The sequence below is a fragment of the Alosa pseudoharengus genome, unplaced genomic scaffold (genome assembly GCF_046254945.1).
Source record: "Alosa pseudoharengus isolate Yale_2024_CS ecotype anadromous, Long Island Sound unplaced genomic scaffold, YU_APseudo_1.1 YU_APseudo_1.1_scf_6, whole genome shotgun sequence".
Classification (NCBI taxonomy): Eukaryota; Metazoa; Chordata; class Actinopteri; order Clupeiformes; family Clupeidae; genus Alosa; species Alosa pseudoharengus.
In genome coordinates, this window is record NW_027468848.1 from 12038739 (window position 1) to 12063795 (window position 25057).

Sequence of the window (25057 nt, forward strand, 5' to 3'; positions counted from 1 at the left end):
GGCAATGCAGTTAGCTTACGAATTTGGAGCCAAAACCTGCCTGTAACCTTAACACAAGTGTGCTTAAAACTTGATCCAAATGCCTTAGAATCCTTCAGAGAGGGACCATGATGATGTACAAATAAAGTCTTAAACTGCTTCACTTCACTTTGCTCCAAGTGTCATTATTAATGAATGAAGTGAGTCAGTTCACTAGTTTGTCCATTGAATTGCTTTATACTGAGAATAAGCATATTTGGCTTGGTAGCAGGCCGTGGTCATGGTATGACAATAATGGAGTTCACGTGCAAGTGATGTCTGCTGATATCCCCTATAGATAAGGGGTAATATGAGCTTTGAGCTAATAGGGAAATGGAGAAAGGGGAGACGGTGGGAGGCTTTGCAACTCCAGAGCTTGATGTAGTGAGCAGGTAAGGAGGGTTTAATGATCTCCTGCAAATGGAAGTTGGCTGAGTGATGGCTGTCAATCAAACCTAAGGGCTCCTCCTGAACTTTGTATATAAAACATAATTTGGTGTTATGGCATGTGACTCTCAAGGCTAAACACTGACATTACTTCAAAGATAAACTGGTTGTCTCAAAATGTGAAGTAAGCTAAACTTAAAAAGACAAATTGTAAAGATCAAAGACCATATTTGGAAAAGAATAGCTGTTTGAATAGCTTATTTGGCTTGGCTAATGTACATTACGAATAAGCCCATATAACAATATAAAGTTGGTTAGTTAGCAAGCTATTGAAGCTAACATTGAATGTTAGCTACCAGGCAAGTTTGTTGTCAACATCAGAAAATTGAGGGCGAATTAGGTTGATAGAATTGTGTTCAGCTGAACCTCATCTGATTTTAAAACGAATGTGTAATGTGTAACTGCTAGTGATTTCTCCCATTGACTCCCACTGTGTGCTGTTAGCATGCCTTCCCCCTCATGGGGGCAGTAAACCTTTATGTTAAATAGATCCCCAGATAGCAAAATCAGATTGGCAGATAGCGGACCACTTGTGGTCCGCCATTGGACCACCATCTCTTTAAATATAACTTGTCATGAATATTAAGAAAGGTTAATAAAATTATATATGGAGTATAACTGAACAAAGAAAAAAGATTTTAGACCAGTGGTCCCCAAACGCTTTCTTCCGAGGGCCAGCTCACTATGCCTGGCTCTAAGAGAGGGCCAGAGACTCGGAGTATATCAGTAACCATAAATAGCTTAGCGCTGTGAACAAAGGCAGTCTACCTTAGTTGAATATTCCATTACATTTAATATATAGGCTATTGCAATTTAATACCATTGTTATCTGTGTTTATATTGCCATCATGCCATATCAGTGTAAAATGTAGCTCAAATGAAATAATAATAATAGCATTCTCAAAACTATAAGCAGGGAGTCCCAAAAGTATATTTTGAACTCTGAACTTTGCATAGGCTACACAGCTCAAGTTGTGAACAAGCAATATCCTACAAATAATTTAAAGTTATCAAACTATGAGTTTTATGAAGTGGTGGCAGAAACATCTGAAATGACCACCATTCTAACTTTCACTCACCTGATGAAAACTTTGTGAACTCTGTATGAACATTTGAACGAGTGAATAAAAAATATAAATAATTATACCAGAAAGTTCCAGAATTATGACTCGAATAGAAGTTAGTTAGTTATTAACAATTAATTGATACATTTTTAGAATACTTTGAGCACTGATGCAGTCAGCAGAGGCCTCTTACATTGTTTGCAGGTAGGTCTACTATACATTTCATTCCGTTTTCGATGGCAAACATGAAACAGTGCCAAAACAACCACCAGTGGACAAAAAGAGTATTACATGTGCACTGTTAAGACCCGCCATAGAGAATGAATGGGGGAAATTACGGAGGTTATAGTTTGACGATGTCGTACTTCTGTGCGGGCCGGATCCTATATACCACGGACATGTTTTGGGGGGCCGTATCCGGCCCGCGGGCCGTAGTTTGGGTACCACTGTTTTAGACCAATAGTAGCAAAATGTTGGCCAATCCTGCAACCTGCCAGCGGAACACCAGAAAACCGATGAGCAAAATGCCAGCGGATGAGCCATGTCCAGCTATGACCCCAATGGGCCGGCAGTGGTCCGCCAGGCTCTTGCTGTCTTGATTGTGATTGGATCTCAGGTTTTTGGTGATTCGTCAATGGGATCCTTTCCAGACTGACCTGCTGTGGAAATTGAAATTTGCTAACAGGTTCTTCTGGATTCACCCAGGCTACAAGAGCAATGTAAAAGGGATTAACTTTGAGAACCATATAGTCATTTCAGATTCTTGTTGTTTCTAAATGTGCAATATAAATAAAATTGACTTTTTTGAGTTGTTTACTTTCTGCAAACAAACATGATTAACTGAACAAAACATAACCAAACCTGTGGCTGGGTCAGTCTTGGAGGGGTTTAAAAACAAATAGTTTAAACATCAAATCTATACTTTATTAGTAGCCAGTGCAACTGAGCCAGGTCAGGTGTAATGCTCTGTCTTCTTAGTGCTTGTTAGGAGTCTGGCTGCTGCATATTGTACCATTTACAGTCTGGTAATCATTAAAGCAAGAAAGTTAAATTTGCCCATAAAAACTAGCTACTCATCAATACTGACATTTAAAGGTGCTCTAAGCGATGCTGGGTAACGTCACTTCTGTTGACTTTCAAACAAAACAGAGAGCTAACTCGCTACTTCCTCCCCCTCCCTACCGTGCTGCTCCCGTGCAATTGAAACTCTCCTAAACGCGCATCTCGTCTGTGATCTGCTGGAACAGTTTGTTATGTTTTCTTGGGCTAGGTTTGCCCAGGTTGTTTTTGTTGCCGTTTTTGGAGCCTGGGCTGTCCACAGAGATCACGTTTTTTTACAGTGTATTCAGGACACAGACAGCAGTTGGTTAGGTGATGTTAGCAGTTGGTTAGGTGATGTTTGCAGTAAGTGACCATGCCAGTAATGCGTTACTTAGTAACGCGTTAGTCTATTTTGACCACTTTTTTCGGTATCTAACGCGCTACTATTTACAATAATCAGATTAAAGTTACTTATCTAAGTCACTGTGCGTTATGCTATGCTCAAGTTTTCAGCATGAGGACAACTCACGTGTAAAACCACGCAGCGACACAAACGTAAACAACAATGGAGGGAGGAGAGAGATGCACATTTTATCTATACAGTCATTATTTTGGGTTTGTGTCAGCTAAACATGACAACATTAAGGAACATTGTACATTCTGTGCTGGCGACAAAGTGCTATCTAGCTAGACATCCCATCTAGACAAAGTGCTATCCAGCTAGACAAGTTTTGGGAGTCTCCGCTATATTGCACACAACGGAGAGGGAGAGAGATGGGAGTGGTGCGTGTGTGCCTGAAGCGCATCCAAGACAGAGAGCATCCTGGTCTGTTTTGCTAAATCAACCAATCAGTTTTCAGTGTAGGTGGGCTTATATCTCTTTTCTCCCGAACTTAATTAATCAGTCAGTGTATCTAGGAACAGGAGAGTTATGGCAGAGTCAGTGCCCCTCAAAAAGGAACATTTAAGACCCATTTCACATCAGACTACACAAAAGTGTACCCAATTGTTTCATAAGAGTAGAACATAAGTCTTGCACACTGCACTGTTTGTAACAGTGACTTTAGCATTGCAATGATTGCAAAAGACTTGTTGAGGTGAGTTTAACAAGTGTAATTTCATTTGCATATTACTCAGGCCTATACTAGATGGCTAGTTGCCAAGGCTACATGAAAAGGCCAAACTACCAAAATCTACATATTTTACTATCACAATTTCTATCAATAGGCCTTCCTTATTTGGTGTACTGACTAGACATTATCGAACAAACATCTGAATTTCAGTATCTAAGTAGGTTAGGTTGGGATGTCTGCTATACATTGTTGACATTACTGTTAAAATGCACTTCTAGTATAGTGAGTATTGGTAAAACCGGTCATCATTTTTATGTTGAGGCGGTGGGGGTGTTGTCGGCAGCTGCTGAAAGTAACTAATAAAGTAACTTGTAATCTAACTTAGTTACTTTTAAAATCAAGTAATCAGTAGTAAAGTAACTAAGTTACTTTTTAAAGGAGTAATCAGTAATCAGTAATCAGATTACTTTTTCAAGGTAACTGTGGCAACACTGTAAGTGACATAAAATGTTTTAGCCTAAAAAACGTGTGGCATCGCTTAGAGTACCTTTAACTACAAAGTGGCCTTAAAATAAATGTCATCTATCAACAATAACACCTGTGTATGGTATCTGCCATTACTTGTTGGGGCAGCTGTGGCCTACTGGTTAGCGCTTCGTACCTGTAACCGGAGGGTTGGCAGTTCAAACCCCGACCAGTAGGCACGGCTGAAGTGCCCTTGAGCAAGGCACCAAACCCCTCACTGCTCCCCCAGCGCCGCTGTTGTTGCAGGCAGCTCACTGCGCCGGGATTAGTGTGTGCTTCACCTCACTGTGTGTTCACTGTGTGCTGAGTGTGTTTCACTAATTCACGGATTGGGATAAATGCAGAGACCAAATTTCCCTCACGGGATCAAAAGAGTATATAAACTTATACTTATAGACTTGTTTCTGGTTAGATCAGGTGTTGAGTAAAACATCACAGTATCACATTCAGTTTATGGCCACACTAGATTATTTAGGGCATGTAAAGGTCACTCTAAATTAATGAGTTAAATTAGTTTTTTTTCACTTATAAGCTCACAAAAGTTAAGCAAATCATCTAATTTGTTTAAGTTGATGTTACAAGTAGTCTTGACAGAAATTAGATCTGCTGGAGTAATGATAACTTTATTGTACTTAGATTATCCACACTGTTAAAGGATAGAGTTATGTCAACTAAATTGTTTATGTCAAATCAGAGACACACACACACCATGCTGGGAAGATCTGTATTGCTTTATTAAGGCAATGGGTTTTCCATATTGCTCTGGAGTTGTAAACAGCAGTGTTTGTGTTTGTGTTTGTATGTTTCACAGCTGGGCGCACCAGGCTTGCGGCGTGATTAAATCAGGAAGCGTCTGCAGCATAGCACAGCCGGCAGGTCAGTGGGGTCAGAGCAGACCGCAGGTCACCGACACGTTTGAGGGAGTCGCACCTTTGGGACTTGACGGAGAGTTTGCACCTTTCAGATTCATCACTAAATGTAACTGTGTCTCTGGCTTCATATTAGCGCTCATATAGCGCCTGTCCCTGACACTGCCCAAATCTCCCTCACCATCCTCAGCATTACATGCAGTTATAGTCTCTTGCTATGGAGCTTGTCTTAGTGGTTTTGACTCTTTGTCTACTCTCGCCCTGCTCTGAGTTTACTTCTCCTTCACTTCTTTAGCGGCTGGGGCAGATGTCTTTCCTGCTTTTTTGGGGGTGGTTTTGGAGTCTTTGACCTCCTCTGCTGGCTTGCTCTTCTTGGCAGGCTTGGGCGCTACCTTGTCATCATTGGTGATGGTTTCTTCAGTGCGGGTGAGGACCTCCTCCTCTTTGGGGCTGCTAGGTGTCTTGGGAGGACTCTTCTGCTCCTCCTCTTTGGGGCTGCTAGGTGTCTTGGGGGGACTCTTCAGCTCCTCCTCTTTGGGGCTGCCAGGAGTCTTGGGGGGACTCTTCTGCTCCTCCTCTTTGGGGCTGCCAGGAGTCTTGGGGGGACTCTTCTGCTCCTCCTCTTTGGGGCTGCTTGGAGACTTAGGGGGACTCTTCAGCTCCTTGTCCTGCTCCTGTTCTTTGGGGCTACCAGGAAACTTAGAAGAACTCTTCTGCACCTCCTCTTTGGGGCTGCCAGGAGACTTGGGGGGACTCTTCAGCTCCTCCTCTTTGGGGCTGCCTGGAGACTTGGGGGGACTCTTCAGCTCCTTCTCTTTGGGACTGCCAGGAGTCTTGGGGGGACTCTTCAGCTCCTTCTCCTGCACCTCCTCTTTGGGGCTGCTAGGTGTCTTAGGGGGAATCTTCTGCTCCTCCTCTTTGGGGCTGGCAGGAGACTTGGGAGGACTCTTCAGCTCCTCCTCTTTAGGGCTGCCAGGAGTCTTGGGGGGACTCTTCTGCTCCTCCTCTTTGGGGCTGGCAGGAGACTTGGGAGGACTCTTCTGCTCCTCCTCTTTGGGGCTGCCAGGAGACTTGGGAAGACTCTTCAGCTCCTCCTCTTTAGGGCTACCAGGAGTCTTGGGGGGACTCTTCTGCTCCTCCTCTTTGAGGCTGACAGGAGACTTGGGAGGACTCTTGTGCTCCTCCTCTTTGGGGCTGACGGGAGTCTTGAGGGGACTCTTCAGCTCCTCCTCTTTAGGGCTACCAGGAGTCTTGGGGGGACTCTTCTGCTCCTCCTCTTTGAGGCTGGCAGGAGACTTGGGAGGACTCTTCTGCTCCTCATCTTTGGGGCTGACGGGAGCCTTGAGGGGACTCTTCAGCTCCTTGTTCTGCTCCTCTTCTTTGGGGCTGCCAGGATACTTAGGAGAACTCTTCTGTTCCTCCTCTTTGGGGCTGACAGGAGTCTTTGGGGGACTCTTCAGCTCCTCCACCTGCTCCTCCTGCTTCTGCTCAGGTGCTGCTGCCTCCTTCACCTCTTTCTTGTCACCTGCCTGTTCTCCTTCCTCTCCCTCTGAGTCACTCTTTTTGTCTTTTTCTCCTGACTCCTGCGCTTCATCTTCCTCCTCCTCTTCTTCAGCACCAGCCTTTTGGGCTTTGGTACTGCTCAGTTGTGTTTCCCCAATCTCAGACTCTTCTTCCTCTCCCTCACCTTCTTCATCTCCCTCTTCTCCACCCTCCTCTTCCTCTCCTGTAGGGGGAGTAGCGCTCAGTTTGGGTCGCTTGGAGACAGCCACCTCTTCCTCCACGGCCTCCTCCTCCTTCTGGAGTTCCTCCACTACAGCAGCCAGGTCATCGTTCAGGTCCGCCTTCTTGTCTTCTTTCTTCCCTTTAGAGGAGGTCATTGGCTGACAGTATGGGAAGGCGGGACTTGGGAAAGAGTCAGAAAATGGCCTGAAGCGAGTCTCCTCCCCCTCCAGTAGTTTTCTGCACAGACACAAGAGGTGTGAACACACCTATGCAACACACTGCATCATTCAGCAAAGAGATTCACCTGTATACAACACATGTCAAAACACTGCATCATTCAGGAGGGTGATTCACCTGTAGGCTGCGATCTCAGCGTCCAGGGCCATCTTGACGTTGAGCAGGTCCTGGTATTCCCTGAGGTGGTGACCCATCTCACCCTTCATGCCCTTCAGCTCCCGCTCCAGCTGATGAATCATCTCCTGGGAGACGGGAAAGAGAATAGTCTCATCAGCAACACATCTTTCGACAGCACTAGCTTTTACATCCCGACATCTTTCAGCCAAGAGTAAGCAACAGAATCTTTCTGAATAAAAACGGCTAGGTTCTCGCTGTTAGCACTAGCTTTTAGCTTCTGTCAATGAGTAATTTTATTCCGATCATCATAGCAACCGCCCGTCATGCCCACCAAGTATGATGTTTTTCAATTCAATTCAATTCAATTTATTGTACTTACAGAGCGCCAAAACATTACACATGTATCATGGCGCTTTACAGAATGTAGGCAATCAGAGAAAAAAGAAAAGAAAGGAAGAAAAGAAAATGAAGAACGAAGGCCCATGGGTAACAAGGGTGAGGAAAAACTCCCTAGAATTGGAGATACATATGAAGAAACCTCGAGCAGATGCACGACTCAAGGGCCTGACCCATCTGCCTAGGGTCAATACAGGACAGTAAGGTCTGTATACATGACAAATGCATATGATAGTCAGGTGTAGAGAATAGGACATGGTGTTTAAAGCACCTGAGGTGAAAGTTACAAGAGGTGGGATGATTATGTATCCGGTATGATAATGCATTAATCATGATTTAATGACAGAAAGTGCAAATAGTCCAGCGTTGGAATTGTCCAGGGGAAGGGAGTTGTCAAGGGGCATGTGGTGGGTCGGCAGACGGGCCAGTATTCCGGGCAGAGTTGTCATAGGCAGGTGATGGGTCGCTAGGCTGCAGGCAGCAACAAATCAGGGGCTAGATCCTGCCTAGGTCCCGCCTTGATGGGTGACTGACGTATTTATTTATTTCATGGCTATTGCAAGATCGTATGGAATGGCAATGTCAATATAGTATTTATATTTAATCTTTTATGTATTTATTTCATATTTAATTCATTTATTTAATTTTGTCTCAACATAAAACATTCCATAGGCATGACAATAAAGTATATTCTATTCTATTCTATTCTAAGAGCACAGGCAGAAGCGGTGTGCTCTCTGGTTTGTTTATACTTCTTGCATATATAAATAAATTACTATGACTATGACTATTTCTTACTTTCTTGAAGTGTATGCTGTTTTCATTGTATGCATATGCATATATTGTATGCATGCACAAAGGGGTGTAGTGGTAAAATAACAGGTGGGTAAACTATGAATTATGTGATCACGATAATGTGGACTGCGCCATGCATGCGGTATCAGATTTTTTTTAAATGGCATTCAGAACAATTGTCTATTGGTGAAGATTATTGTCCAATGTTTATAACAATACCAGTGGAATCACATGGTGCCTAGAGTGTTGATGATTGTACATATTGTGAATCTGGATAATACAGTGTGAATTTTTAATGTTAAAAGTTGCAATTGTTGAATAAACTCTTTTGAGAGGTAGATAAACTCTAATAAGAGATGGATAAACTCTATTTCTGACATTTCAGAGGTGGATAAACTGCGTTTACTTCCGTTTAGCATCCACGACAGCCCTGCCTGTGCATTTTTTTTTTTTTTTGTGCGTTTCAGTATGCAGACTGATTCAACAGAATAGTGTTTTACTGATAATTGTTTAAATATTTAAATGTTAAAGTGTCGAGGTTTCAATTATTTTCACTCTGCCCAAACTAACCTGGTAGCTGCCCAAGTCGTTGTTATGCCGGTCTTCGATGTAAGTCAGCTGTCTCTCCAAGGACTCCTTGGTGCCGCGGAGAGCCTCCAGTTCCACGTTCTTCACCTGCAGCTGCCGGCGATAATCTGCAATCTCATCGCGGACAGATTTGATCGCGTCCTTGTTCTGGTCTGCAGCGTCCGTGAGTTTGGCGTAGCGGCACTGGAACACCTCTTCCGCCTGAAGAAAGTTTTGGGGTGAGAGACCGTCCAGCTGCTCGCGTATCTCTCGGAGCGCAGAGGTGATGTCCGTTTTACTGGTTTCCCGCATGTCTACCGGGACTTGAGCCTCTTGGAGCTGCGCGAGGAGTTCGTTGACCTCTTTCTTGTTCGTGGTTACTGCGCAGGAAGTCTGCCTCATCCAGGAGAGACTGAACTTTGTTCTCCAAATCCAATTTCATCAGATCCGAGTCATCTTTTTCCTTCTTCATTTCCCGGATTGACATCTCGATTTTTTCTCTAAAGCGGGCTTCATCCTCGTAGCGGTTTTTGAGACGGTGGATGTCGTCTTCGACGTTATCGGCATCAATAATGATCTGCACTTTCTCTCTATGCAGTTGCTTGAGCGCGGAGCGGAGTTCGCTGAGCTCTTGGTCGAAAGCATCACTAAGTTGCAACTGCGTGAACTTTTTCTTCTGGAGTTCTTGGATTTCAGTCTCCAGCAGGTTGTTTTGTTCTTCCAGATACCGGACTTTATCGATATAACTGGAAAATCGGTCATTCAACCCTTGAAGTTGTTCCTTCTCGTTGTTGCGCGTGTGGTCAACGTTGAATGTGGATGAGAGTTCCAGACTGTCTGGCGCGGTCGTGTACGCCCTGCTTGCTGGCATCTTCGTAGTTCTTTTGTAGGAGATGGACATGCACCCCGGATTTCTCTGAGACCAAGAGTGTGATCTTAGGCTGGCGGGTGGGGATGAGCGGTTGCTCCGAGTCTCGAGCATTCTCCTGCGGGATGGAGCCCCGATGACATCCATTGTGTAGCCCCGGTATGCGTGCTCTGCGGAGATGGTGCGTCTGTCGGTGCGTCCTGACCAGATGTCGAGTGTGAGAATGCGGTGAGTGTGGGGAGATGCAGTGGACTGTTGCCCCGCTGTATTTATAGAGCCGCAGCTGCGTGTCTACATAAATCAATACGTTGATGAAGGGGAGGTTTTTTCAGGTCGGAGAGGCGATACAGACAAGTCGTGATGGTTGCAATGTTACAATGTTAATGTGCGAATGGGAAACGAATTTAGGCACCTCAAAACGAAAATGGAAGTAACTTAGTAACCTCAAAACATGTCACCGTTTCAACTCTTAAAAATGTGTATTTAAAAATGATGACACACTGATGTATGTACTCTATTAATGAACCATAAACATAGTAAATTTGACCTGTAGTCCATCCTAGAAATACATTTAATTTATGTGTGTCCTGGTTGTTAGTGTCAGTGAGGCTAAGCAGTGCATAGCAGTTCAGCAGTGATGATATTATACTGTTGGGGGTCAGGTGTGGGTTGTGGCTGCGGGAGGCTGAGTTAGGGTTCAGGTGTTGGTTGAGTGGCTGACGTGAGCCTTATTGGGTGTGAGCCTTATTGGTTAGGTTCAGGTTTGGGTCTGAATTTGGCTTGGGGTTCAGTTTGGTGCCAGGTTAGGGTCGTTTCAGCTCCATTGAGGTGAATGAGTTAACCTTTGCAGAGGAAACACCCTGAATTCTGTTCCCATGGAAACCGCAAGCTCATGTGTTTATTGCTGTGTGTGTGTGTTTGTGAGTGTCAGTGTGTGGGTGTGATGTCAGGAAGTATTCAGTGGGGAAGCAGAGTCAATACAGGTGGCAGCACCTGCTGAGTCAGACCCACAAGGGGACAAGACTCATGAGGTCACACACACACACACGCATACACTCCTACTAAACACACACACACACACGCAAAAGACGCAAAGCCAGGGGGTCATACTCACACACATGCACAACTAGATGCTGACAAAATGCAGGAGGCACACACAGAGGTGAGAGGAGATAGAGGGAGAGAGAGTGAACTGCTAGTGAGCCATCAGCGCAGGACAGCGCATTACTCAAACTTTCCTCCATGTCCAAATGCTCCTTCTCTGTACTCACTGACCTCTTCTTTCTCTCCTCCCTCTCTCCTCCCTCCATCCTCCCTCTCTCCATCCCCTCTCTCGCTCTCTTCCCCTCCCTCTGTCTCTCCCTCTCCCTCCCTCCCTCCCCTCTGGCTGGTCTCCTGATGATGATAAGAGTCTGTAAAGACCCCTCCCTGCGTCAGTCTCCTCCCAACTGCAGCTATAAAAGGGACCTGCACTGCAGCTCTGAAGGCACAGACCCCCTCAACATCTGTCTGTGTTCATCTCTCTCTGCTCTTTTCTCCCTTTCTGGTGTCAGTCATCTCTCTGGTGTCCCGCACGGCTGATCTCCCGACGCTGTCATGGCTTGTTTGGGCTTCGACCCCTTCTTCCCCTCCTCCCACCGCCGCAGGGTGGTGGTGCACAGCAGCAGTGGCAGCGGTGGCTACGGGGGTCCGTCTCGCTCCCGCTCCGTCTTCACCTCCTACTCCACCCCCCACTACGCGCTGACCGCGTCGTCGGGCCGCGAGCTGGACCTGGGCCAGGCGGCGCAGGTGAGCTCGGAGCTGAAGGCCGTGCGCACGTCCGAGAAGGCGCAGCTGCAGGAGCTGAACGACCGCTTCGCCGGCTTCATCGAGCGCGTGCACCACCTGGAGCTGCAGAACCGCGCGCTGGAGGCCCAGCTGCAGGCGCTCCGACAGCGCCATGGTGAGCCCACCTGCCTGCGCTCCATCTACGAGCAGGAGGTGCGTGCGCTGCGCGCGGCCGTGGAGCAGGCGCGGGAGGAGCGTCAGGCCGCGCAGGAGCGCCGGCGGCAGCTGGAGGAGGCCCTGAGGGCGCTGCAGGGCCGCTACGAGGACGAGGTTCTGACGCGCCAGGAGTCCGAGGGCCGGCTGGTGGAGGCGCGTAAGGGGGCGGAGGAGGCGGCGCTGGGCCGAGCCGAGGAGGAGAAGCGTCTGGACATGCTGCTGGACGAGATGGCCTTCCTCAAGCGGCTGCACGAGGGCGAGATCACCGAGCTGCAGGCCCAGCTCCGCTACAGCTCCCAGGTTTCCGTGGAGACGGAGGTGGCCAAGCCGGACCTGTCGGTCGCGCTGCGTGACATCAGGGGCCAGTACGAACGCCTGGCGCAGCAGAACATGCAGTCCGCCGAGGAGTGGTTCCGCTCAAAGGTCAGCACTATGGCCGAGACCACGGCCCGCCACTCCGATGACATCCGTCTGGCCCGCGATGAGGCGGGAGAGTTCCGACGTCTGCTGAAAGCCCGCGACCTGGAGATTCAGGCGTGCCAGAGCCTCAACCACGCGCTGGAGCAGCAGCTGCAGGAGGCCGAGGACAGACAGAGCGCCGAGGTCACCAACATGCAGGTAAGAACAGACAAGGACATGCCAGCATGCAGATATCAACCGCCAGAGACATGCTAATGTGCAGCTAGGAAGTGGTAAATACTGTACATGCTAACATGTGATGTGCAGATAGGGACCACTGCAGATATGCTAACTTGCACCGCCGGAGCCTCATGATAACTATGATAGACATGCCAGCATACAGGTGGGGAAAGAGGTGCAGACTGCAGAGATTTGGGAATGACTACTGTGCAGTACTTGAGTTGAGGGTGGACGAGGAGAGATGGCATCCCCCTTTGAAATAAAGATCATCCCCCTTCTAAAACGGCCATCCCCCCTTCCCATCCCCTGTTATTTTATCAATGAATGTGGAAATATTACCACTATTTCAACATTTAGTTTTTGCGAATATTGAATTATCCAAAAAACCCTAACTTGACGGTAGGCTACGGTAGGTTTGACTGCCATTCTAACAAAACCATAATGCTATTGTTTTGATGAATTTGCAATAGATATACACTACCAGTCAAACGTTTGCAGACACTTTGACATTTCTATTCCACTCCATAGACAGAATACCAGCTGAGATCATTTGCATTGTTTATTTTAATCAGGGCAGCCGTTTTCAGTTTACATTATGTGCTTATATAATTGCAAATCTGATGATCTTTAATGCAATATCTACATTGCTCATTATCAGCAACCATTCATCCAGTGTTGCAAAGGCACATTCTGTTTACTAATCTGATATCATTTTAAAAGGAAAAACATTGGAGAATTGGAGAATATTTGTGCTTAAACAATAGTCAAAAGGGTACACCGCTGGTCTCCCACCATATGCTCTGTCATCAGCACAAATGATCTGTCCCTAAACGTTAAATCCAATCCACCCCCCCCCCCCCCGATTTTTTTTACAACTCGAGTGCTGCTACTGTGTGTGTGTGTGTGTGTGTGTGTGCATGTGTGTGTGTGTTTGTGTGTATGTGTGTGTGTGTGTGTGTGTGTGTGTGTGTGTGTGTGAGTGTGTGTGTGTGTGTGTGTGTGTGTGCTCCTGTGTGTGCGCGTGTGTGTGTGATATTGGGGGACTTCAGAGGTCAGCTCAGTGCAGGACGAGTTCTGCATCTTGTTTACTTTATTGTTACTTTATCTGTCTGTTTTGTCATATTTCCATCTGTCCATCTTTCTCTCCTTCTCCATCTCTGTCCCCCTCTGTGTCTCCACCAGGACATCATTGCCCAGCTGGAAGATGAGCTGAGGAGCATGAAGAACGAGATGGCACGCTACCTGAGGGAATATCAGGTCCTGCTCAACGTCAAGATGGCTCTGGACATCGAGATCGCCGCCTACAGGTCAGTCATGCGCCACAGTCCATCAGGAAAGAAACTCTTTGTGTTTGGTAGAGTTTCAGATAACAACCAGTGAAAAACTCACAAGCTCTGTGAACTTGTTTGTGAGAATGTTCTAAATCTGCTGTTTCTGAACGTTCTCTCTCTCTCCCTCTCTCTTTCTCTCCTACACACACTCTTTCTCTCTCTCTCTCTTTCTCCCTCTCTCTCTCCCTCTCTCTCTCTCTGTCCCACAGGAAGCTGCTGGAGGGGGAGGAGACACGCTTCAATGTGGGTGGAGTCGGGGGCATGTCCAGCGTCTTCTCACACACCATCTCATCCACACCCTCCTTTGGCCGGCCCGTCTTCTCCGTGCAGGCCAGCCTGAGCTCTGGCGCCCCCTACCTGCTGGGATCGCGCCTCCTCAGCTCCTCTCTCTTCAGCGACGACCTGATAACCTCCAGCCGGGCTCAACAGGCCGAGGCCAGCCCAGCGAAGGAGGAGGAGAAGGAGAAGGAGGAAGAGGAGAAGGAGGAAGAGGAAGAAGAGGAGGAGAAGGAGGAGGAAGAGGAGGGAGGAGATGAGGGAGAAGGTGATGAAGACGTAAAAGAGGAAGAGGAGGAAGAGGGTGAGGAAGAGGCACAGGAAGTGAAGGAGGGAGAAGGAGAGGGTGAGTGACAAAATCTCATGTGCATCACACGAGTGATCCTCTCATACCTCAGACATCATTTACGAGTGTTATATTCACAGATCTCATATAGTCATCTACGAGTGCTTTATTCACATGTCGCATACACTCATCTATGAGTGCTTTATTCACATATCACATACACTCATCTATGAGTGCTTTATTCACATATCTCATACACTTATCTATGACCTCATACATTAAACATGTAATTAGACCTCATTTATTAAACATGTAAATTCCCTCACAGCACCAAAAGTCTCATCATGTTCTGTGTTTATATTTATGAGTGAACAAACAAACAAATATCATCATGAGACCCCATCCATGCTAAGTCTGAGAGTTCCATGAGATGATATGACATGGAATGACTGGGTTTAAAGCACTTTGTGTTTCTTTCCCCAACAGAGGACGCAGGTGGTGAGGAAGAGGAGGCAGGAGAAGAGGAGGAAGATGCTGAAGGAGGAGAAGAGGGAGAGAAGGAGGGAGGAGAGGAGGAAGAGGGAGGAGATGAAGAAGAGGAGGATGAGAAAGGAGAGGACAAGAAGAATCCAGAGGAGGAGAAGAAGAGTGAAGCAGAAACTAAACCAAAGAAAAAGTAGATCAGATGCATCCAGACCCACGGTGCCAAGTGACTTTAATTAATGGCATCTCAACACATCTCTCCTAAACACTCGTGCACACACACACACGTGCACACACACACGTGCACACACATACACACACACACACACACACACACACACACACACACACTCACACACACACACACACACACACACACACACACTGCTGTCATCATTATGAATGTCCAACTCCAAATGCAAACCAACATTGTGGCTGTAAGCAAGAACCCTACCAGGAGCTGGTGCTGAGTGTATGCATGGACCCCCAGTGTGTGTGTGTGTGTGATGGTTTCATTTGTCTACGCAACAACTGTTAGCTGTGAGTAAGAGTGTAACTTCTTGTTCTGTGTGTAAAGAGGCTGAGCAATCCCCCAGGCAATGCAGTTAGCTTACGAATTTGGAGCCAAAACCTGCCTGTAACCTTAACACAAGTGTGCTTAAAACATGATCCAAATGCCTTAGAATCCTTCAGAGAGGGACCATGATGATGTACAAATAAAGTCTTAAACTGCTTCACTTCACTTTGCTCCAAGTGTCTTTATGAATGAATGTGCTTCAAAAGTGAAAGTGCTTTGAGCCAGTTCACTAGTTAGTCCATTGAATTGCTTTACACTAAGTACTGAGAATAAGCATATTTGGCTTGGTAGCAGGCCGTGGTCATTGGATGACAGTAATGGATAAGGGGTAATATGAGCTTTGAACCAATAGGGAAATGGAGAAAGGGGAGACGGTGGGAGGCTTTGCAACTCCAGAGCTTGATGTAGTGAGCAGGTAAGGAGGGTTTAATGATCTCCTGCAAATGGAAGTTGGCTGAGTGATGGCTGTCAATCAAACCTATGGGCTCCTCCTGAACCTTGTATAATACAACATCATTTGGCCTTATGGCATGTGACTCTCAAGGCTAAACACTGACATTACAGTACTTCAAAGATAAACTGGTTGCCTCAAAATGTGAAGTAAGCTAAACTTAAAAAGACAAATTATAAAGACCAAAGACTATATTTGGAAAAGAATAGCTGTTTGAATAGCTTATTTGGCTTGGCTAATGTACATTAGGAATAAGCCCATATAACAATATAAAGTTGGTTAGTTAGCAAGCTAATGAAGCTAACATTAAATAGTAGCTACCAGGCAAGTTTGTTGTCAACATCAGGGAATTGAGGGCGAATTAGTTTAATGGAACTGTGTTCAGCTGAATCTCATCTAATTTTAAAATGAATGTGTAATGTGTAACTGCTAGTGATTTCTCCCATTGACTCCCACTGTGTGCTGTTAGCATGCCTTCCCCCTCATGGGGGCGCTAACCTTTATGTCAAATGGATCTATGCACTTGACTGTGATTGGATCTTGGGTTTTTGGTGATTCGGAGATGGCGTCAATGGGATTCTTTCCAGACTGACCTGCTGAGGAAATTCAAATTTGCTAACAGGTACGTCTGGATTCACCCAGGCTACAACCCAGATAGCAAAATCGGATTGGCAGATAGCGGAACACTGGTGGCGTGCCACTTGTGGTCTGCCGTTGGACCACCATCTCTTTAAATTTAACTTGTCATGAATATTAAGAAAAGACATGACATGTTATTAAAATGATGAATGAAATATAACTGGATAAATGAAATAGATTTTAGACAAATAGTGGCAAAATATTGGGGCATTTGTCTGCAACCGCCAGAGAACTGATGAGCAAAACGCCGGCGGACCACCAGATCTGCAACATTTTAATGGTATGGTACACATGGTAATATTATACATATTTAAAAAGTGGATAAATGGACCCAAGGTTCAAACAAATTGTGTCATTTGACAAATTCCAGATTGACAAGGGAATGGTAGAGTAATGTCTATACTCAGCTTGCCTTTAAGAGCACAACTCCTTACATTTGTAAGGCTTTTGTTTTTAAGTCAGCAAGTTCCATGGCCATGTCACATCCATAACGTTTTATAGGAAATGTTTATGCTACACATACAGTGTTGATGCGACAATGTCCATAGTGTCTGTGCAAAGCTGATTTATATCAATGTAAAGTGTGATGGCCAAATTGTGCCCCTTTCTTGCTTTTAAAACCTTTAATGGTGCATTATGGATGTGACGTTATGGATGTTACATAATGTGAATTTACAAGACTGGAGACTTTGTTATACCTCAAAGCCGATAAAACGTCTGTTCTAGTGGCATGTCAGTTTCAACGCATTTCACCTTAGTGTTTAGGCCTACAATTGACATTTCAAAGATTATTAGGTTGATCGATCAAAACCACAAGGAGGCAAACATAATATTAAAATACCTCCAGTGATTAGCCTAGCCATAGCCTATTTTCAAGTGGCCTAATAACGAAAATCTGAGCGATTATCTTCCTGTAACTGTCATACTGTTGTTGTACAGTAACTGGATTATTGTGTTAGCTGGTGAAGATGGCTGACTTTGCAGCTGGAGTTAACATAGCAACCTCCTTCTGTTGCAGATCTGTTCAGCCTGCCGCTCACGTCTGCTTAACACAGTTTAATTTTAAATGTGACGCGATATGCCAGCATTTGAAGTGTCAGGTCCTCTGTAGCTAATACCCACAGAGTAACATTAGTAACGGCAGCAATAAACTAGATGTACCACATAGCGGTACAAAATATGACACGTCACATCCATAATGTGAAACCGTCACATCCATAACGCCAGTTTTTCCTACATAATGCATTACGAAAATGACGCATAGTTTCAAAAACACACTTTTTGTGTTCATTCAAGTCTCCTTCATGCTACATATATCATAGGTTCGGCAGTTTCCTTCAAAATTCACAGAGTTTGTAGAAAACCTGTAATCTCATGTCACTCTTCTGCTCCTCCTCTTTGGGGCTGGCAGGAGACTTGGGAGGACTCTTCTGCTCCTCCTCTTTGGGGCTGGCAGTAGACTTGAGGGGACTCTTCAGCTCCTTGTCCTGCTCCTCTTCTTTGGGGCTGCCAGGAGACTTAGGAGAACTCTTCTGCTCCTCCTCTTTGGGGCTGCCAGGAGTCTTTGGGGGACTCTTCAGCTCCAACACCTGCTCCTCCTGCTTCTGCTCAGGTGCTGCTGATCACTCACAAAAGTGTGTCCATTTCATGTCACATCCATAACGCTGATAAAATGCCTTGTATTCTTAGGATGAAATTGATTATATGAAATTTGAGGATTTCTCAGTATTCAGAGAACAGAGGTTACATTAAAAGGTATGCAAATTAATTCACTGATACTAATTTTGCCCCCACTCTAAGGCATTTTGTTTACCAATATGAGTCCAATTGTCACATCCATAACGCTGGAACTGCCCTTTAGCTTTAATGTTTCTGTTTCAAATTTAGCTGTCAGAATTGCTAAATCGTTTCCTCGGGTAGATTCTTGTTTTTTCTAAATGTGCAATATAAATAAAAGTGACTTGACTTTTTTTGAGTTGTTTACTTTCTGCAAACAAACCTGGTTAACTGAACAAAACATAACCAAACATGTTGCTGGGTCAGTCTTTGAGGGTTTTAAAAACAAAATAGTTTAAATATCAAATACTTTATTAGTAGCCAGTACAACTGAGCCAGGTCAGGTGTGATGCTCTGTCTTCTTAGTGCTTGTTAGGAGTCTGGCTGCTGCATATTGTACCATTTACAGTTTGGTAATCATTAAAGCAAGAAAGTTACATTTGCCCATAGCCTATTAAAACTACTGTAGCTACTCATCATTTAACTACAAAATGGCCTTAAAATAAATCTCATCTATCAACAATAACACCTGTGTATGGTGCCTGCCATTACTTGTGTCTGATTAGATCAGGTGTTGAGTAACACATCAAAGTATCATATTCAGTTTATGGCCACACTAGATTATATAGGGCATGTAAGGGTCACTCTAAATTAATGAGTTAAATTCGTTTTTTTTTTTCACTTTGAAGCTCACATAAGTTAAGCAAATCATCTAATTTGTTTAAGTTGATGTTACAGTTAGTCTTGACAGAAATGAGATCTGCTGGAGTAATGATAACTTTATTGTACTTAGATTATCCACACTGTTAAAGGATAGAGTTATGTCAACTAAATTGTTTGTCAATGTTATATGATAATTGAATTAGTAGAAATGAGTAGATACCCAAAGGTCACTGAACATGTGCAGACACAAATATCCCCCTATCAGAGACACACACACACCACGATGGGAAGATCTGTATTGCTTTATTAAGGCAATGGGTTTTCCATATTGCTCTGGATTTGTAAACAGCAGTGTTTGTGTTTGTGTTTGTGTTTGTATGTTTCACAGCTGAGTGACCAGGCTTGCGGCGCGATTAAGGCAGGAAGCGTCTGCAGCATAGCACAGCCGGCAGGTCAGTGGGGTCAGAGCAGACCGGAGGTCACCGACACGTTTGAGGGAGTCGCACCTTTGGAACATGACGGAGAGTTTGCACCTTTCAGATTTATCACAAAATTTAACTGTGCCTCTGGCTTCATATTAGCGCTCATATAGCTCCTGTCCCTGACACTGCCCAAATCTCCCTCACCATCCTCAGCATTACATGCAGTTATAGTCTCTTACTGTGGAGCTTGTCTTAGTGGTTTTGACTCTGTCTACTCTCGCTCTGCTCTGAGTTTACTTCTCCTTCACTTCTTTAGCGGCTGGGGCAGATGTCTTTCCTGCTTTTTTGGCGGTGGTTTTGGAGTCTTTGACCTCCACTGCTGGCTTGCTCTTCTTGGCAGGCTTGGCCGCCACCTTGTCTTCATTGGTGATGGTTTCTTCAGTGCGGGTGAGGACCTCCTCCTCTTTGGGGCTGCTAGGTGTCTTGGGGGGACTCTTCTGCTCCTCCTCTTTGGGGCTGCCAGGAGACTTGGGGGGACTCTTCTGCTCCTCCTCTTTAGGCCTGCCAGGAGTCTTGGGGGGACTCTTCTGATCCTCCTCTTTGGGGCTGCCAGGAGACTTGGGGGGACTCTTCAGCTCCTTCTCCTGCTCCTGTTCTTTGGGGCTGCCAGGAGTCTTGGGGGAACTCTTCAGCTCCTCCTCTTTGGGGCTGCCAGGAGTCTCTGGGGGACTCTTCTGCTCCTCCTCTTTGGGGCTGCTAGGTGTCTTGGGGGGACTCTTCTGCTCCTCCTCTTTGGGGCTGCCAGGAGACTTGGGGGGACTCTTCTGCTCCTCCTCTTTAGGCCTGCCAGGAGTCTTGGGGGGACTCTTCTGATCCTCCTCTTTGGGGCTGCCAGGAGACTTGGGGGGACTCTTCAGCTCCTTCTCCTGCTCCTGTTCTTTGGGGCTGCCAGGAGTCTTGGGGGAACTCTTCAGCTCCTCCTCTTTGGGGCTGCCAGGAGTCTCTGGGGGACTCTTCTGCTCCTCCTCTTTGGGGCTGACAGGAGACTTGGGGGGACTCTTCAGCTCCTCCTCTTTGGGGCTGCTAGGTGTCTTGGGGGGACTCTTCAGCTCCTCCTCTTTGGGGCTGCCAGGAGACTTGAGAGGACTCTTCTGCTCCTCCTCTTTGGGGCTGCCAGGAGTCTTGCGGGGACTTTTCAGCTCCTTCTCCTGCACCTCCTCTTTGGGGCTACTAGGTGTCTTTGGGGGACTCTTCTGCTCCTTGTCCTGCTCCTGTTCTTTAGGGCTACCAGGAGACTTTGGGGGACTCTTCAGCTCCTCCTCTTTGGGGCTGCCAGGAGTCTTGGGGGGACTCTTCAGATCCTTCTCCTGCACCTCCTCTTTGGGGCTACTAGGTGTCTTGGGGGGACTCTTCTGCTCCTCCTCTTTGGGGCTGCCAGGAGACTTGGGAGGACTCTTCTGCTCCTCCTCTTTGGGGCTGCCAGGAGACTTGGGAGGACTCTTCAGCTCCTCCTCTTTGGGGCTGCCAGGAGACTTGGGAGGACTCTTCTGCTCCTCCTCTTTGGGGCTGACGGGAGTCTTGAGGGGACTCTTCTGCTCCTTGTCCTGCTCCTCCTCTTTGGGGCTGCCAGGAGTCTTGAGGGGACTCTTCTGCTCCTCCTGCTTCTGCTCAGCTGCTGCTGCCTCCTTCACCTCTTTCTTGTCACCTGCCTGTTCTCCTTCCTCTCCCTCTGAGTCACTCTTTTTGTCTTTTTCTCCTGACCCCTGTGCTTCATCTTCCTCCTCCTCTTCTTCAGCACCAGCCTTTTGGGCTTTGGTACTGCTCAGTTGTGTTTCCTCAATCTCAGACTCTTCCTCCTCTCCCTCACCTTCTTCATCTCCCTCTTCTCCACCCTCCTCTTCCTCTCCTGTAGGGGGAGTAGCGCTCAGTTTGGGTCGCTTGGAGACAGCCACCTCTTCCTCCACGGCCTCCTCCTCCTTCTGGAGTTCCTCTGCTACAGCAGCCAGGTCATCGTTCAGGTCCGCCTTCTTGTCTACTTTCTTCCCTTTAGAGGAGGTCATTGGCTGACAGTATGGGAAGGCGGGGCTTGGGAAGGAGTCAGAAAATGGCCTGAAGCGAGTCTCCTCCCCCTCCAGTAGTTTTCTGCACAGACACAAGAGGTGTGAACACACTTATGCAACACACTGCATCATTCAGCAAAGAGATTCACCTGTATACAACACATGTCAAAACACTGCATCATTCAGCAGGGTGATTCACCTGTAGGCTGCGATCTCAGCGTCCAGGGCCATCTTGACGTTGAGCAGGTCCTGGTATTGCCTGAGGTGGTGACCCATCTCACCCTTCATGCCCTTCAGCTCCCGCTCCAGCTGATGAATCATCTCCTGGGAGACGGGAAAGAAAAGAGTCTCATCAGCAACACATCTTTAAAAAGCACTAGCTTTTACATCCCGACATCTTTCAGCCAAGAGTAGGCAACAGAATCTTTCTGAATGAAAACGCCTAGGTTCTCGCTGTTAGCACTAGCTTTTAGCTTCTGTCAATGAGTAACTTTATTCCGATCATCATAGCAACCGCCCGTCATGCCCACGAAGTATGATGTTTTTCAATTCAATTCAATTTATTGTACTTATAGAGCGCCAAAACATTACACATGTATCATGGCGCTTTACCGAATGTAGGCAATCAGAGAAAAAAGAAAAGAAAGGAAGAAAAGAAAATTAAGAAAGAAGGCCCATGGGTAACAAGGGTGAGGAAAAACTCCCTAGAATTGGAGATACATAGGAAGAAACCTCGAGCAGATGCACGACTCAAGGGCCTGACCCATCTGCCTAGGGTCAATACAGGACTGTAAGGTCTGTATACATGACAAATGCATATGATAGTCAGGTGTAGAGAATAGGACATGGTGTTTAAAGCAGCTGAGGTGAAAGTTACAAGAGGTGGGATGATTACGTATCTGGTATGATAATGCATTAATCATGATTTAGTGACAGAAAGTGCAAATAGTCGAGCGTTGGAATTGTCCAGGGGAAGGGAGTTGTAAAGGGGCATGTGGTGGGTCGGCAGACGGGCCAGGAATCCGGGCAGAGTTGTCATAGGCAGGTGATGAGTCGCTAGGCTGCAGCCAGCAAAAAATCAGGGGCTAGATACTGCCTAGGTCCTGCCTTGATGGGTGACTGACGTATTTATTTATTTCATGGCCATTGCAAGATCGTATGGATGTCAATGTCAATATATAGTATTTATATTTAATCTTTTATGTATTTATTTCATATTTCATTTATTTATTTCATATTTCATTTATTTATTTAATTTTGTCTCAAAATAAAACATTCCATAGGCATGACAATAAAGTATATTCTATTCTATTCTATTCAGTGTGCTCTCTGGTTTGTTTATACTTCCTGCATATATAAATAAATTACTATGACTATGACTATTTCTTACTTTCTTGAAGTGTATGCTGTTTTCATTGTATGCATGCACACAGGGGTGTAGTGGTAAAATAAGAGGTGGGTAAACTATGAATTATGTGATCACGATAAGGTAGACTGCGCCATGCGGTATCAGATTTTTTTAAAGGCATTCAGAACAATTTTGTATTGAAGGTGAAGATTATTGTCCAATGTTTATAACAATGCCAGTGCAATCACATGGTGCCTAGAGTGTTGACGATTGTACATATTGTGAATGTGGATAATACAGTGTGAATTTTGAATGTTAAAAGTTGTAATTGATGAATAAACTCTTTTGAGAGGTAGATAAACTCTAATAAGAGGTGGATAAACTCTATTTCTGACATTTCAGAGGTGGATAAACTGCGTTTACTTCCGTTTAGCATCCACGACAGCCCTGCCTGTGCATTTTTTTATTTTGTGCGTTTCAGTCTGCAGACTGATTCAACAGGATAGTGTTTTACTGATTATTGTTTTATTTAAATGTTAAAGTGTCGAAATTACAATTATTTTCACTCAGCCCAAACTAACCTGGTAGCTGCCCAAGTCGTTGTTATGCCGGTCTTCGATGTAAGTCAGCTGTCTCTCCAGGGACTCTTTGGTGCCGCGGAGAGCCTCCAGTTCGACGTTCTTCACCTGCAGCTGCCGGCGATAGTCTGCGATCTCATCGCGGACAGATTTGATCGCGTCCTTGTTCTGGTCTGCAGCGTCCGTGAGTTTGGCGTAGCGGCACTGGAACACCTCTTCCGCCTGAAGAAAGTGTTGGGGTGAGAGACCGTCCAGCTGCTCGCGTATTTCTCGGAGCGCAGAGGTGATGTCCGTTTTACTGTATTCCCGCATGTCTACCGGGACTTGAGCCTCTTGGAGCTGCGCGAGGAGTTCGTTGACCTCTTGTTCGTGGTTACTGCGCAGGAAGTCTGCCTCATCCAGGAGGGACTGAACTTTGTTCTCCAAATCCAATTTCATCAGATCCGAGTCATCTTTTTCCTTCTTCATTTCCCGGATTGACATCTCGATTTTTTCTCTAAAGTGGGCTTCATCCTCGTAGCGGTTTTTGAGACGGTGGATGTCGTCTTCGACGTTATCGGCATCAATAATGATCTGCACTTTCTCTCTATGCAGTTGCTCGAGCGCGGAGCGGAGTTCGCCGAGCTCTTGGTCGAAAGCATCACTAAGTTGCGACTGCGTGAACTTTTTCTGCCGGAGTTCTTGGATTTCAGTCTCCAGCAGGTTGTTTTGTTCTTCCAGATACCGGACTTTATCGATATAACTGGAGAATCGGTCATTCAGCCCTTGAAGTTGCTCCTTCTCGTTGTTGCGCGTGTGGTCACCGTTGAATGCGGATGAGAGTTCCAGACTGTCTGGCGCGGTCGTGTACGCCCTGGTGGATGGCATCTTGGTAGGTCTTTTGTAGGAGATGGACATCGACCCCGGATTTCTCTGAGACCAGGAGTGTGATCTTAGGCTGTTGGGTGGAGGTGAGTGGATGCTCCGAGTCTCGAGCATTCTCCTGCGGGATGGAGCCCCGATGACATCCATTGTGCAGCCCCGGTATGCGTGCTCTGCGGAGATGGTGCGTCTGTCGGTGCGTCCTGACCAGATGTCGAGTGTGAGAATGCGGTGAGTGTGGGGAGTGCAGTGGACTGCTGCCCCGCTGTATTTATAGAGCCGCAGCTGTGTGTCTACATAAATCAATACAGTGATGAAGGGCAGGTTTTTTCAAGCTGGAGAGGCGATAAAGACTATTCGTGATGGTTGCCTGTTAAAGTGCGAATGGGAAACTACTTTAGGCACCTCAAATCGAAGAATCGAGAATCGAAGTAACTTAGTAACCTCAAAACATGTCACCCTTTCAACTCTTCAAAATGTGTATTTTATCAGGCAGAATGAAAAAATGATGACACACTGATGTATGTACCCTATTAATGAACCATAAACATAGTAAATCTGACCTGTAGCCTATCCTAGAAATACATATAATTTATGTGTGTCCTGGTTGTTAGTGTCAGTGAGGCTAAGCAGTGCGCAGCAGTTCAGCAGTGATGACATTATACTGTTGGGGGTCAGGTGTGGGTTGTGGCTGCGGGAGGCTGAGTTAGGGTTCAGGTGTGGGTTGAGTGGCTGACGTGAGCCTTATTGGTTAGGTTCAGGTTTGGGTCTGAATTTGACTCTGGGGTTCAGTTTGGTGCCAGGTTTGGGTTGTTTCAGCTCCATTGAGGTGAATGAGTTAACCTTTGAAGAGGAAACACCCTGAATTCTGTTCCCATGGAAACCGCAAGCTCATGAGCTTATGGCTGTGTGTGTGTGTTTGTGAGTGTCAGTGTGTGGGTG

At 46.1% G+C, this 25057-nt stretch overlaps 2 protein-coding genes and 1 pseudogene across 2 annotated transcripts; 1 reads left to right on the top strand and 2 right to left on the bottom strand.

Moving 5' to 3' along the window:
• Positions 1-5309: 5309 nt before the first annotated feature.
• On the bottom strand, positions 5310-9889 carry LOC143106795 (uncharacterized; annotated as a pseudogene).
• Positions 9890-11338: 1449 nt separating this feature from the next.
• On the top strand, positions 11339-14937 carry LOC143106176 (neurofilament light polypeptide-like). The gene is made up of 4 exons (XM_076270389.1): positions 11339-12343; positions 13547-13671; positions 13905-14295; positions 14746-14937. The coding sequence occupies exons 1-4, from the start codon at positions 11339-11341 to the stop codon at positions 14935-14937; spliced, it is 1713 nt and encodes a 570-aa protein (XP_076126504.1).
• A 482-nt stretch (positions 14938-15419) lies between these two features.
• LOC143106796 (uncharacterized) lies at positions 15420-24265 on the bottom strand. The gene is made up of 6 exons (XM_076271272.1): positions 23258-24265; positions 21528-21652; positions 19566-21410; positions 19330-19352; positions 17789-18025; positions 15420-15427 (listed from the first exon to the last, which is right to left on the bottom strand). Exons 1-6 carry the CDS (start codon positions 24263-24265, stop codon positions 15420-15422), a joined length of 3246 nt encoding a protein of 1081 aa, XP_076127387.1.
• Between the last annotated feature and the right edge of the window lie 792 nt (positions 24266-25057).